This window comes from Schistocerca cancellata, unplaced genomic scaffold (assembly GCF_023864275.1).
Source record: "Schistocerca cancellata isolate TAMUIC-IGC-003103 unplaced genomic scaffold, iqSchCanc2.1 HiC_scaffold_1150, whole genome shotgun sequence".
In the NCBI taxonomy this organism is placed as follows: Eukaryota; Metazoa; Arthropoda; class Insecta; order Orthoptera; family Acrididae; genus Schistocerca; species Schistocerca cancellata.
In genome coordinates, this window is record NW_026047149.1 from 2,351,113 (window position 1) to 2,367,067 (window position 15,955).

General features: G+C 45.3%; 1 protein-coding gene across 1 annotated transcript in view; it reads right to left on the bottom strand.

Annotated features, from left to right (window-relative positions):
* Positions 1-324: 324 nt before the first annotated feature.
* The window catches only part of LOC126159962 (protein roadkill-like), a 48,972-nt gene continuing 33,341 nt past the window's right edge, over positions 325-15,955 (bottom strand). The window contains exons 2-3 of the mRNA XM_049916769.1: positions 9,259-9,282; positions 325-703 (exon numbers count right to left, since the gene is read on the bottom strand). Coding sequence (XP_049772726.1) covers positions 325-703; positions 9,259-9,282 — 403 coding nt within the window. The remainder of the gene's footprint in view (positions 704-9,258; positions 9,283-15,955) is intronic.

The window sequence follows — 15,955 nt, forward strand, 5'->3', positions numbered from 1 at the left end:
GATATCATAGAGCAGTTGTGTTTGTTCACAGTGAACTTAACTTTTGTCAAGTTTAGTCTGGAAGTATTACTCGAGACATTTTTGTTGAGAGGAGCATTGTCCGTTGTTACCTGAATTATTTTGCTGTTATCTGGAGTTGTCTGGGTTTTGCTACAACGTTCCTTATGTGTGTGCTGTACGTTACTTTAGGAGGACTGAAATTAGTGAGTCACAATAGCATTTACTTTTTTGGGATCTTTATTTTAAAAATTATGAATATTGCTCTCCTACAGATTCTTTCAGTTGCTGTTTTTTTGCACAGAGTTCGCTGGACTGTCTGCCTCATTACAGCATCTCCACCAGCCGCCTCTGGTTGTACTGCCAGGCGATGTCCAGCGCTGTCTGCCCAAGAGCAGTTGTGGCCCCCCTGTCGGCCCCCGCGTCCAGCAGCGCAGCCGCCACTTCTGCGTGGCCATTGGCTGCCGCGTAATGCAGCGGCGTCCACCCACCGGTACTCCTGGCGGCCACCGCCGCACCCGCCCCCACCAGCAGCCTCACCGCCTCGACCTCTCCCCTGACTGCTGCCTTGTGCAGGGCGGTCCACCCACCCCCGTCCCTCGCCCCCACGTCGGCCCCTGCGGCGATCAGCGCCCTCAGCTGCCCCACTGCCCCCCACTCAGCCGCCTTGACCAGCCTCCTGGCCCTCTCCTCTGCAGAGAGGCTCCTGCACAAAACACACAAACTGCCACTCTCTGCTACAAACACACAGCACACAGAATGGGGAAAACAGCCACACGAGGAAACAACTGTTGCGGATACAAATCTGTCCTGAAACAAACCTACCGTATTTCCCCTCCTACAGTACAAAACAGTGCGCAATTGTGTGTATGTATTAAATTACAGTACATCTGTTCTATCCCCCTCATAAGAAAATCTTCATTCATCGTCCATTACAAATAGCATTATACAACCTCTGAAAGAATTTCATAACCACACTTTGTCACACTCATTCCTGCAAGTCAGCTCCTTTGCTCTCGGGACGCAACACCTAACCAGTCGGTCACCTCCACCACAGGACAGGCTTCTTGCAGCTGACACTGGTCTCTGTCTGCAGCTTCACTGCCAGAGGTCACACACAAGAAGAATCCCGTCTCCTGGTTTTCAAACAGACACTTTCCTGCTATGCAGGCAAAAAAAAATTCACTGCAGTTACCGCCAGTTTTCTTCATTCAGCCTCACCAAACACTGAAACTTTCTCACACACAGACAACAATTTATTCAAAACATGTGAGAGATAAACACCAAATCGGCAACACCATCCCCATAAAAAAACTGTATGTGTGTGTGTGTGTGTGTGTGTGTGTGTGTGTGTGTGTGTGTGTGTGTCATATTTTATGGCCTGATAGAATACGCACATGTATTTAACATGTGCTATCATGCTCATAATCGTCTGAACGATCTCAGTTGTCGTCCATCTGAATGTTTTTGCGGCGTAAGGACTGTCCCATAAAGTTTCTGGCGTGCAGCCGCATAAATTCAGTGGTTCGGTCCTCGGGTTTAAAAGGACGGACCAGGTGCGGCAGCGTCACTCACCACAGCTCACTCTGGAGATGGCGGGACGGTGTTCGGCCGAAATATTAGGAGAAGAGGCTGAATTTATGCGGCTGCACGCCAGAAACTTTACGGAACGGTCTGAATTGTGTTTCGCCTGATTTGTAATCAGTCCTCGTAACATTGTTCCTCTGCTCTGTTTTCGGTGCAGTCTTTGCCTGTACAAAATGTTCACTGCATGAGGCCACAAGAGACAACTGCTCTGTGTGATTATCAGCTTACATGCAAACTGACACTTCGATGATGCAAATACCAGGAAACGTGTTATTGGATATTGCACAACCATTACGCTTGCATATTCAAATTTATTGTAATAAATGAAACCTCAGAAAGCAGCATCCTCCTTTAAATGACATGACAAAAGTTCTCACTTCGCTACAATCCGGGAATGGAATCTAACAAGTAAAGACGAAATATCTCAAGTATGGTTTCAGTCACAAGTAACAAAGAGTGTCCAAGTTGAAACTTGAAATGATCTGCCATAAAGTTTTGTGTTTCCCGGACATTCGAACGCAGCACTTAATAGGATGGTTAACTAAGCACAATGAAATGCCGGAAATCGTCATTTTTAACCAGCAATGATATGACAAAGTAAACCCAGGAGACGAAAGTGTTTTGTGTTATGCGCGTTATGCGCACTCAAACCCAGTACCTATCGACACTGACCTCTAGTCACGCGTAGACGTTCTACACTGATTTAGCAGCGAAATGTGCGCATTTCTGTATTGTAAATACAATTATGAAAATTTTCTGCTGACTAGCAATCGAACCCTGGACACACAGTTGTTGACTAGATACAAAGATACCTCGACTGTACTATTCTCTTTCACCAGTAGCTAGGAGTGGCATGTTTGAAACTGACACGAAAGGGACGAAAAGCTGCCCGTCTGACTTGGGACTCGAAACCAGTACCACCATTATTGTTAACAAAGCCCAGAGAATCGGTAAAATCAGAATAATTTCTCACGTGTAATTTGCTGTGCTCATGTTGCAACTTAAAGTGACATGCCAGGATTCGAACCCAGGGATGTGTCTCTTGTGAACGTCTTTACGACTTTGCAGACAACCAGAGACAATGAAGCAGTGGAAATGCATCATCTGAAAGTGATCAAACGTGACGAAAAGGGAGATCTGAGTTCGAATTCCAGTCCATCGTCAATATTTTGACATCTCAGACTCGAATACAGTAAGAGTCAAGTGCGCTGCGGCCCTGCACGGCGATTGGCTCAATGATTTAAAAAGATATCGCTTAAGAAAGGTGACTGGTGACAGAGTTTCGATCCGGCGTGACTTCCGCCTCTGTCAGGGCCCAACCTGTAGCGACTCTCCTCCAGGCTACCAGAGGTGGGAAAGATGCTGCTTTTGCTTGTTAAAAATGATTGCCGGATGTGAGAAACGAACCCAGACCTTCAGCATATGTAGCAAGAATCATTTCAACTTTTTCCTAACTAGCAACTACTACCACGAATTAAAATTCATGCGAGTTGCGGTATTCGAATCCAGTACACGCAGACTAGAAACTCGCGCCCTTAACCCCTTTATTTCATTTAATTTTTTAACTATTCCGAGGTCTGGCCACGACGCCTCCCCCATACCTGTCACCGAGTCGCTGCGCTATTTTCGCGCATAATTTTTTAATTTTTTATTTTTAAGCACTTCATCTGAAAGACCATGTTTGCACACAAACTAACTCAGCTGAGAGCGACGCCTTCCAAGCTCTGTGTTCACGATGGTCTGCTTTCCGATTTATTTCGCAACATCTTGTAACTCGCCCAATGCCTCGGTTCCCGAGGCTCGTTTGGAAAGCTGGTCTTCTGCCATCCCTGAGTACTGCACGCACTGGAAGCTCCGTGCTGCGATTTCTGATACAGCGGGTGACGATGAATGTAACGCAGAACAGCAGAAATCAGTGCAGTCGCTTCTGGCTAAAAGGAGTTTCGACATACGGAACGAAGTGAAATAAAGTGTACTAAAAAGTACGACGAGTTCTGTCGTGAGGACCAGCTTTTCCTCCGAGATTCCTTCAACACAAAATAGAGTGCTTCTGAGCTAAGTATTTTAAATTAGATTTCTGTTTCCTATGTCAGTAAGAAACACCGTTTTAAGACCAAAGAGCTTAAGGACGATTCATTATGATGTTCTTGCGTTCACGCCTTTTTCTGTTCACTTTGCACACTGCTCCACGTAACTGTGTGCACTGAAGCATGCTGCCAAGTTCCTCTCGCAGTTTCCCGCCTCAGCGACGCACGCGCCGCCCCGCGGCCCGCTCGTGGCCGGCGTGCGTGCGGCGACCCACCCAGCGCCCGCCCGCCTCGCTTCCCTCTGCTGGCAGGTGGTGCGTTGTCTGTCCTCTTAGCCGGTTTACAGCATTCCTTTATTCACACGGCACATCGCTACGATTCAAAAAAATTGGAAGGCAAGGTACTGGGAGTAGAGTTCGTGTTATTGTGGCTAACAATTGTCTGATAACTCACCAGATGTCGTTCACTTGAGCGCGTACGAACCTCGCCTGCTGTCAGGTCGTGATTCTCTCACGTGCTGCCGACCACCCAGGTGGACTGCCTCAGGTCTCGCTTTGGTTGCTACTTTCCTGTTTACTGCCCTCTCCAGAGTAGTTTTCACACTCGTTGGTAGGTGAGGGGTGCCGATGTTTGTCCAGATGGCCCTCCAGCCGTAGTGCGGCTACTTTTGTACAGTCACGTTTCCGCTTTTGCTTCTCATTATTTCCACGTACATGTTCTTGACTTTTACCATATTCGACGGCCAACTCTGGTTTGAGTATAACTGAGTTGGAATCAAAATTGTTCAAAGTGATAAAAGCCATTGGCGACGTGCCGTACATCTGTGGGTGGATCCCAGACAGTGGGAGTAATTTCGTCTGGTAAGTGCGGCGTGAGGGCCGTGTGTGTCTTCTTCCGCATCTCGTGTGTGGAACACACGAATATAGTTTCTCACTTTCTCCCAAAGTCGGCGATATTTAATCTCCCCCCCCCCCCCCCCCCCGTTTCCGCCTGAGATGGTCAACGTGTCAAACTTTATCTTAAAAATATTACCAAGAGTTAGAAAATGTCTCGTAGCTGACAGAAATCTTGCTGCTGTTTCACGTGGTATGGGTAAAACTTGTGCTCTAGAGATGCAGCTTATTCACAAGGAATGATTCGCTTTTTTAGCACAACGAATTGATGCGTGGTGCAGGGAATGGCAATTTAATCTCAATGTAGACAAGTGTAATGTCCTGTGAATACATAGAAAGAAAGATCCCATATTATTTAGCTACAATATAGCAGGTCAGCAACTGGAAGCAGTTAATTCCATAAATTATCTGGGAGTACGCATTAGGAGTGATTTAAAATGGAATGACCATATAAAATTAATCGTCTGTAGAGCAGATGCCAGACTGAGATTCATTGGACGAATCCTAAGGAAATGCAGTCCGAAAACAAAGGAAGTAGGGGACAATATACTTGTCCGCCCACTGCTTGAATCCTGCTCAGCAGTGTGGGATCCGTATCAGATAGGGTTGATGGAAGAGAGAGAAAAGATCCAACGGAGAGCAGCGCGCTTCGTTGCAGGATCATTTAGTAATCGCGCAAGCGTTACAGAGATGATAGATAAACTCCAGTGGAAGACTGCAGGAGAGACGCTCAGTAGCTCGGTACGGGCTTTTGTTGGAGTTTCGAGAACATAACCTTCACCGAAGAGTCAAGCAGTATATTGCTCCCTCCAACATATATTTCGCGAAGAGACCATGAGGATAAAATCAGAGAGATTAGAGCCCACACAGAGGCATAGTGAAAATCTTTCTTTCCACGAACAGTACGAGACTGGAATAGAAATGAGAACCGATAGAGATACTCGAGGTACCCTCCGCCACACACCATCAGGTGGATTGCGGATTATGGATGTAGATGTAGACACTATTTACATTATAACTTAATAACTTTATTTTTAATACCATTCACTTAAAGCGCTTTCCCTTACAGATACGTTCCTTGGCATCACCAAAGACAGTGTAACACCGATTACAAAAGACTTTTCATAAGGTGCGAATAACACAAAGTTTCCAATCAGAAAAACACACAGTACAAGGAAATCTCATCAATGACCAAAGAAAAAGCATTAAAAATGTGTTAAGAAAATGAAACAGTCTAATGAATACTATGCAAGTTCGATAACGTTAGATAATTTGGGAGACTACATTCCTAATGCTATTTCTTACATTTAGCTGTAGTGTTCAGTAAACCTAGAAAAGAAAACAATGAGGTGTACGCTGTAGTAACGCGAACGTATTGCTACTTACCATGTTAACCTTACAAGAAAAATATTCTAGAGTAAAACAATGTTCCCATAGCACAAACGCCCATAAATAGTCGTGAGTTGGCGAGATATTGTGCCCTTCCTGCACAAAAAGAGGCTTTGACAATGTGCACCCCACAGTCATAATTAAGTTGTGTCACAGGACTACCACGAAAGTATGTGTGGAATAGTAGCAGTGGGTGCAGACATATAACGAACTCAAGTTAACAAGTTATTCAGTGCCCCAATTGAGTGACTACGCTTGTTTCTGCATTTAAAAAAAAAACTAGAAATTATCTCTGGAGAAGACGAAACAACAGCAACTACGTTTTCAAATCCATAAGTTGTTTCACTTTTAGACCTACAGTGCACTGAATCAATTTAGGAAAAAAACTTATGTGGAGACGTTTTCTAAGAACTTCTTAACTGGTTGTGGGTCTGCCTGAGGATAACATTGTTACAGAAGAAATAAAAAATTCTTTCCAGCGAGATTTCAGCCTACATCTAACACAGTCAGCCCTTTGAAGGGTTAATGCTTCACCCCCGAGCTGTCGGAGAACCATCACATGTAGCTCGCTCCTTGACCCCGTGGGGGTCAAGTTGGATAATTTTCGGTGTAAAAGGTTAAAGTGACTGTAGTTTCAGCTTTGAACGAGCTTTCTGCACTCGGAAACATAAATCTTCTAATCTATACCATCCCTTATTTAACGACCATTCAGAATGTTCAATGGTAACGACAGGAAAATATCAAGTAAATGCGTCAGGACGATTCTCTGCCACTCCAGGAACTAAGTCTGAGGTCACATTGTTGAAATGAAATCAGTCGGAAATTTGAGGGAAGTAAAAGCAGGATGACTGCAGGAAGAATTAGAAGAAATCGAAAAGGAAAGGAACATAGGAAGGACGCATTCAGCACATGCAAAAGTGGGAACAATCTTCTGTGAAATTAAATGCAAGGATGACTACACAAAGAGTGTTTTAAACGCGCAAGAGAGAGCAGATGGAAGAACATAGTACGTTAAAGACCTCTTTGAGTGGGAGGAACTAACATATAACGTGACAGAAGAAGAGATGGAAGCCGAATTGGAAAACGTGGGGGACTGGCCATTACACTCATAATTTCACAAAGCTCTGGAAAACTTGCACACAAACAAGGTGGAACGGTTAGTTAACATTCCCTTGGAACTTACATGATCATTTGGGAGGGTGAAAATCAAACGACAATTCAATTTTGTCTGTAGGATCCATGAGACAGGAGTCGTAACAAGAGACTGCCAGAAACACACCATCCAAACACTACAGAGGCGAGCAAGGGTCGATATCGCGACAGCTTTCGCCCAGTGAGCTAAACAGCTGATTAATCCAAATTACTAACAAGAATAATTATAACACGCAGAAGAATCGAAGATAAAACTGAGGATCTGTTGAGCGCACTAAATTTGGAGTAAAGGATCGAGAGAGGCCTATCAGACCTTCGGCCTGATAGTGGAAGGAATGTGTAAGAAAAATGGAGATCTTTATTGGATTTGTAGATCTTTAAATGACGTTTGACAATGTGAAATAGTGAAAGTGTACGAAACTTTAAAAAAAATAGGTACAAGACATAGGGAACAGCAGATAACACAGAATATGTACAGTAATCAGGAAGGATTGGTGCTTTGATTAAAGATGGTGGAAGACAGCGATGCTGGTAGTCTCCACAAATATTCAGTCTGAACACTAAAGAATCGTTGGTGGAACTGAAGAAACTTCCAGGAATTTAATTAAAACTGAGGGTAAAAAGCATTTCGTTGATAAAATTTCCTGGCGATATTTCTATCACTGAAAGTGAGAGAGAATCGCTGGAGTTGGTGAATGTAATAAATAGTCAAATGATCACTGAATTAGGATTAATGAACAGAAGAAAGAGGAAAATGTTGGGGAGTGGCGGAAATAACATTGATGGCAAAGTTTACATCAGAATTAAGGACCACGAAGCTGACAAATTGCAGGGATTCTGCTATGTGCGAAGCGTATTTACACTTAGGGACAAGGCGAGGTGGTTATAAAAAGTTATCTAGCACACGAAAACAGGACATTCCTCACAAAACAAGGCTACTGGTACAAAAGATAGTCCTTAACTGGGGAAGAAACCTCTGAATGTATGTTTGTAACAAAGTACTGTATGAAAATGAATCGTGGATTACGGGAAAAAACGAGAAGGAAATCGAAGCATCCTAAATCGGTGCTATTGGAGGATGTTGAAATTAGGTGAACTCATACCAGAGGAACACTGAAACGTCCCTCCAGAATAGGTGAGGATAACAATATGTGGAAAACCGTGACATGTACAAGGGTCAGCGTAATAGGTTACATGTGAAGTCATCAGAGGTCAACTGCCATGGTGCTAGAGGTAGCTGCAGAGGGTAAAACCTGTAGGGCAGGACAGAGATAGGAGCGCACAGTACAAGTAAGTGTGGACTCTGGATGCTCACAGCACTTTAAACTCGTTGGTCACACAGACAGAAACATGGTTAACAGCAGGCAGAGTTTCTGCTTCGCATGTGTGTTGTTACTGGGACTGGCTGTTACTCCACACTGCGGCGGGTCGACCAAAGTCGTCCACGAGCTGACGCTCTGCCGACATTTGCTTCTCTTTGCTGCTTGACGAGCATATTTGTTGTTATTAGCGGAAATTTTATGGCAAATAATTGTTTTTCTTTTTGTCCTGTCTCAGTGCTGCCAACCACCCCAAATGGTCTCACAAACATGTGTTTATCTGACCCCTGCTAGACCATTCCAATATGCCAAGAGTGCTGGACGTTTACCTCTTTTGACACAGAGAGCCACACATTCAGTGCAGTCACAGTGGCTCCCTGCCACCAGATTTTCTGTGTACGACGTTGGTGTGTGTGTGCCTGAATTATCGCTGACATTCGCTGCGTGAGAATAAATCACTGAACTGTTAACAATAACTCACTATTTTCCCTACCAACGTATTCTTAATGACTCTCTCTCTCTCACGATACAACCTCCTATCATGTCGATACAGCCCCATTGTTCATCTGACTGTATTGTTCTGATTTTAGTGCCAGTTCGCTTTGCTGACCGTCATTAACTCTAGACTCTGCATTTACACTTTGCTTTTCGGTATTTAAATCTTATCTACCACAGAATGGTCGTGTGTGTGTGTGTGTGTGTGTGTGTGTGTGTGTGTGTGTGTGTATGGTGAGAACTTACCGCAAGTGAGAGACAGTGGCGTCATCAGGTGCAGGAGTCGTGGGCAGTGCAGCAGCAGCAGCAGCAGCAGGAGTCTGGCGGGTTGTGCCGGCAGTGGTGGTGGTGGCGGCGGTGGTGGTGGTGGCGGAGGTGGTGGTGGAGGTGGTGGCGGGCCTCAGCTGTGCAGCGGCTGGTGGGCTGCACACACAGAGAGAGAGGCACAGTGTGAGCAGGCGTGTCCTGGGGACGGCCCACTGCAGCGCACACACACACACTCATACACGCCAACAACAGGAATAGCGGTCCAGTAAATACAAATGATTTACCAGTGCGGTAATCACATTCATTTGCACCACCTGAGTTCCCCACAGCAGTTTCTCACCATACCACACAACAGGAAGTTCAAAATTAAGCATGAAGAAAATGCACATACAGTGCCTGACACTTACACAAAACTTAATTACAGACCCACTGTACAGGCCAGCTCTGATACTATCGTTCTCAAAAGTATCCGAATGATCTGAACTGGATTAAGCCTCCTTGTACGTGACCCACATAACTTAACTACCTCGCATTTCATGTGCACCCTTTTAGATATTGTCGTTTTACTATACATAATAAACGTCCTAGGACTGGTTGGTTACCAATCCCTGAAGTGTAGCATCTTAGACCAGTACAGACCAAAGTATGTGTTTCAGGTAGAGGCATTTGTACGTCTGTCTGTCTTTGTAGCTGTTATAATGGTAACAGACAGTCAAATGTTAAGGACAAGTGGCCCTTCCAAACTTTGAAAAATATCGTGATTAACACTTTGAGCTACTAGTAAAGTTTCTTATTGTTACAACCACTTTTGAAATATGTATGACCTGTAGGACAGCAGCTCCAGAAAAAATTTCAAGACATTTTGCTTACCATGTGCAGTCATTACTAAACAGTCCTCTGGTGGACTTGCTCATCAGTTCGAAGCTGGTTCTGTCCACACCGCTCCCTGTGTGAGAGACCCCTTGCTCCGTGTGGCGGAATTACTGCAAGTCTACACTCTCTGTTCTGTGATATTTGTATGATTGCTTCAGCGCCTCAGCATCTCTGGCTATCAAGAAGGTTAAGGAGGAAGGTGGTGGTGTGTAAGACAGACCTGGAAGTATTGGAAGGTTCCAGCTGCATTATATCGTTTCCAGATAGAGAATCCGATGAATTGTAAGAGGTACGCACGAGCAGACGTAGGGTCAGTTAGTTATGGTGGTGAACAAACTGAAAACAACTGTTAGGAGCAATCAGTGTGCAGATAAATGGGATACTGAAGAGCTGACGAATGAAATGGGTTTTTCTACTTCTGTAAGGCTGTAGATAACGCGATAATGAATGTGTCAGCTGGAATTTCAGCAGCTGGTGTCACTGACAACGCGAAACACGAAAACTGAACAGAGAAATGTTGGAGCAAGGAAGGCAACTCTGAAGAAACCTGAGAAAACGAAAAAATACATAAAATGTTTGATGAAAGACGGAAAAATAGTCAGGGAAAGCCAGGAATAAAGTACTACAGGTCGCTAAAGAATGTAATTCTAAGTTCGACGGACGATGAAGTAGAATGACTGCAATAAGTTTCAGGTAAATAAATAAAAAGTGATCGAAGGATGCACACATTCAGCACATAGAAAAGCCTAATGATCCCTCTGTGAAATTAAATGCAGGGATGACAACACTAACACCCATCCGTCCAGATGTCAGACTCTCAGATCGGTGCCAAAAGCTGTTATGTCGATGGAGTATGAACCGAAACAGGGCACGTGTAAACGGTAGTTAAAGGTATCACGAGAGCTGCCGAGCACAGGAAGAGCGAATCGGTGAGTAACTGCATCCTAGATCTCGCATGGATGAGAAGGTATAACGTTCAAATACCACTAGTGACAACTGTGTTGGCGCGAAGCTGTTACATGGGACAACATTTTCCTGACGTGTACAAAGACTTTCCGGAGTTTGTAGCAATGTTCTTTTGACAGTCTGCTTCTTTTGCTCCGTTAGTTGAACACCATGTACTTATCATTGATCTTATTATGCTGTGTATTATTGATTATTGTTATTGCGATTGTGTGTGTGTGTGTGTGTGTGTGTGTGTGTGTGTGTGTGTGTGTGTGTGCGCGCGCATGCGTGCAGCCCTCGTAGCAGCTTCTGCAGAGCGGCTAGCAGGGCCTCAGCGGCAGTGGCGAACGAGGCCCTCCACACAGCACCACCTCTCGTCGCACACAGCTCTTGAGTGCGAGCTGCCTGGTTAGCTGACCACTCACTGATCATGATTTGCAAACTGCTGTTCTTCAACACTATACCAATTACCTTGACAAAATATTGCAGAAAATCCAGTACGGTCATTGTTTCGAGAAGGCACTGGTGACTCTCCCTATCGAAAGCATTCCCGAAATCGAGCGACATTACGGCGCACTAGAGCGTGACAACATGTGCCGCAGCTACCATGTCGCTATATTCACGGACAGTTTGAATACTTTATCTGCCTCTACCCACCGTAGTTCGATACGGGCCAGTCACCTCATGCATTGTCATTTTCACTCTCCAGGCAAGAACGCGCACCATTAATTTTGTAACCACCATTCAGGGCAGTAACTGATCTCAAGAGTCCCTTTAGTGAGCCATAGTGCCACTAGTGTCAGTGTCGTCGTAACTGCAGTATGCGTCACGTCTGCTGTGCAGCGAGCTACCTTAATTTAAGTATTAACTGTATTTTTTTTACTTGTCACTGCTTCCTCCGTGTGTTTTTGCTTTTAGGAAGCTTTAATTGTCGAGTGCTAGTAATAGTGTTCCATAGATTTCGTGTTTGTTTTGAATACAGTCAGAGAGAGTCCCTTTAGTCAGCCATAGTGCCAGTAGTGCTAGTGTTTTGAATACAGTCCTTAGACAGGTAGGGCTTTTTTCATTGTTTTCTACAAGAAGTCTCTGGTAACCACAGTTCAGTCAACTATCAGCCGCCTTTAGTGAATTAGCAGTCTAGTTAAAGGTTAATTAACTCTCCTCAGTAAATTGATTTCTTAGGACGGATAGGATGTGTGACTGCTGTGTACGGACGCAGGGGGAGCTGGCCACTGTCCGCGAACAGCTGAGCGTGTTGATGGCCGCGGTCAGCCGTCTTCAGGCTGCTGCCTCGGAGTGTAGCGGCAGAGGGGAGTCTGGTGCGTCGCACGGTACACCCCAGGTGTTACACATGCGTCACCCACTGTCCCTGCTGTCGAGACATCTTCGCGGGTACCGGGCGCGGTTGGGCCACCCTCTCCCCAAGGGGAGTGGCGGGTTCAGCGGCGTTCGCGGCGGAGGGTCAATGTGGAGGCTGGCCGTGTGGCATCGCCCGCTCTGCCTGTGAGTGGACATGTGGCCGCTCCTTCAGCAAGGTCCGAGTAGGCACACGGCGGGAGGAGTTTACTAGTTATTGGGAGCTCCAACGTTAGGCTTAGGGAAAAAGCGGAAAGGTCTGGGAAGAAGGCCAGTGTTCACTCTGCTTGCTGGGGGGTCTCACCGGAGATGTGCAGGAGGCCCTGCCGGCGGCCATAGAGAGCACTGGGTGCACCCCACTGCAAATTGTTGCTCGTGTCGGCACCAGTGACTCCTGCTGTCTGGGTTCAGAGGTCATCATCAGTTCGTACAGGCGGTTGGCGGAATTGGTGAAGGCGGAAAGCCTCGCTCGCGGGTTGGAATCTGAGCTAACTATTTGTAGTATCGTTCCCAGAACCGATCGCGGTCCTCTGGTTTGGAGCCGAGTGGAAGGCTTAAACCAGAGGCTCAGACGATTCTGCGGAGATCTGGGGTGCAAATTTCCCGACCTCCGCTATCGGGTGGAGAAATGTAGGGTCCCCCTGAATAGGTCAGGCGTGCAGTAAACGCCGGAAGCGGCTACAAGGGTAGCGGAGTATGTGTGGAGTGCACATGGGGGTTTTTTAGGTTAGAGAATTCCCTCCCTAGGCCCAACAGGACGCCTCCTGAGACACGACAAGGTAGTAGTAGGCAAAACGCAATGGGGAATAACAATATTAATAACCTATTAGTAAACTGCAGGAGTGTCTATAGAAAGGTCCCAGAAATGCTCCCATTAATAAACGGTCACAATGCCCACATAGTACTAGGGACAGAAAGTTGGCTGAAACCAGATGTAAACAGTAATGAAATTCTAAACTCAGATTGGAATGTATACCGCAGAAACAACAGCCTGGACAATGAAGGGGGAGGCGTGTTTATAGCGATAAGAAGTGCAATAGTATCGAAGGAAATTGACGGAGATCCGAAATGTGAAATAATTTGGGTGAAGGTCACGGTTAATGCAGGCTCAGACATGGTAATTGGATGTCTCTATAGGCCCCCTGGCTCAGCAGCTGTTGTGGCTGAGCACCTGAAGGATAATTTGGAAAAAAATTCGAGTAGATTTCCCCACCATTTTACAGTTCTGGGTGGAGATTTTTCTTTGCCGGATATAGACTGGGAGACTCAAACGTTCATAACGGGTGGCAGGGACAAAGAATCCAGTGAAAATTTTTTATGTGCTTTATCTGAAAAGTACCTTGAGCAGTTAGACAGAGAACCGACTCGTGGCGATAACATATTGGACCTTCTGGTGACAAGCAGACCCGAACTATTTGAAACAGTTAACGCAGAACAGGGAATCAACTATCATAAACTGGTTACTGCATCGATGATTTCAGCCGTAAATATAAATATTAAAAAAGGTAGGAAGATTTTTCTGTTTAGCAAAAGTGACAAAAAGCAGATTACAGAGTACCTGACGGCTCAACACAAAAGTTTTGATTTAAGTACAGACAGTGTTGAGGATCAGTGGACAAAGTTCAAAACCATCGTACAATATGCGTTAGATGAGTATGTGCCAAGCAAGATCGTAACAGATGGGAAAGAGCCACCGCGGTACAACAACCGAGTTAGAAAACTGCTGCGGATACAAAGGGAACTTCACAGCAAACACAAACATAGCCAACACCTTGCAGACAAACAAAAATTACGCGAAGCGAAATGTAATGTGAGGAGGGCCATGCGAGGGGCGTTCAATGAATTCGAAAGTAAAGTTCTATGTACTGACTTGGCAGAAAATCCTAAGAAATTTTGGTCTTGTGTCAAAGTGGTAGGTGGATCAAAACAAAATGTCCAGACACACTGCGACCAAAATGATACTGAAACAGAGGATGACAGACTAAAGGCCGAAATACTAAATCTCTTTTTCCAAACCTGTTTCACAAAGGAAGAATGCACTGTAGTTCCTTCTCTAGATTGTCGCACAGATGACAAAATGGTAGATATCGAAATAAACGACAGAGGGATAGAGAAACAATTAAAATCGCTCAAAAGAGGAAAGGCCGCTGGACCTGATGGGATACCAGTTCGATTTTACACAGAGTACGCAAAGTAACTTGCCCCCCTTCTTGCAGCGGTGTACCGTAGGTCTCTAGAAGAGCGTAGCGTTCCAAAGGATTGGAAAAGGGCACAGGTCATCCCCGTTTTCAAGAAGGGACGTCGAACAGATGTGCAGAACTATAGACCTATATCTCTAACGTCGATCAGTTGCAGAATTTTGGAACATGTATTGTGTTCGAGTATAATGACTTTTCTGGAGACTAGAAATCTACTCTGTAGGAATCAGCATGGGTTTCGAAAAAGACGGTCATGTGAAACCCAGCTCGCGCTATTCGTCCACGAGACTCAGAGGGCCATAGACACGGGTTCACAGGTAGATGCCGTGTTTCTTGACTTCCGCAAGGCGTTCGATACAGTTCCTCACAGTCGTTTAATGAACAAAGTAAGAGCATAGGGACTATCAGACCAATTGTGTGACTGGACTGAAGAGTTCCTAGATAACAGAACGCAGCATGTCGTTCTCAATGGAGAGAAGTCTTCCGAAGTAAGAGTGATTTCAGGTGTGCCGCAGGGGAGTGTCATAGGACCGTTGCTGTTCACAATATACATAAATGACCTTGTGGATGACATCCGAAGTTCACTGAGGCTTTTTGAGGATGATGCTATGATATATCGAGAGGCTGGAACGATGGAAAATTGTACTGAAATGCAGGAGGATCTGCAGCGAATTGATGCATGGTGTAGGGAATGGCAATTGAATCTCAATGTAGACAAGTGTAATTTGCTGCTAATACACAGAAAGAAAGATCCCATATTATTTAGCTACAACATAGCAACTCAGGAACTGGAACCAGTTAATTCCGTAAATTATCTGGGAGTACGCATTAGGAGTGATTTAAAATGGAATAATCATATAAAGTTGATCGTCGGTAAAGCAGATGCCAGACAGATTCATTGGAGGAATCCTAAGGAAACGCAATCCGAAAACAAAGGAAGTAGGTTACAGTACGCTTGTTCGCCCACTGCTCCAATACTGGTCAGAAGTGTGGGATCCGTACCAGATAGGGTTGATAGAAGAGATAGAGAAGATCCAACGGAGAGTAGCGCGCTTCGTTACAGGATCATTTAGTAATCGCGAAAGTGTTACGGAGATGATAGATAAACTCCAGTGGAAGACTCTGCAGGAGAGACGCTCAGTAGCTCGGTACGGGCTTTTGTTGAAGTTTCGAGAACATACCTTCACCGAGGAGTCAAACAGTATATTGCTCCCTCCTACGTCTCGTGAAGAGACGGTGAGGATAAAATCAGAGAGATTGGAGCCCACACAGAAGCATACCGACAATCCTCCTTTCCACGAACAATACGAGACTGGAATAGAAGGGAGAACCGATAGAGGTACTCACGGTACCCTCCGCCACATCATCTAACTTAAAACTAACTTACGCTGAGGTCGACACACACGCCCATACCAGAGGGAGGACTCGAACCTCTGACGGGGCAGCCGCGCAGACCG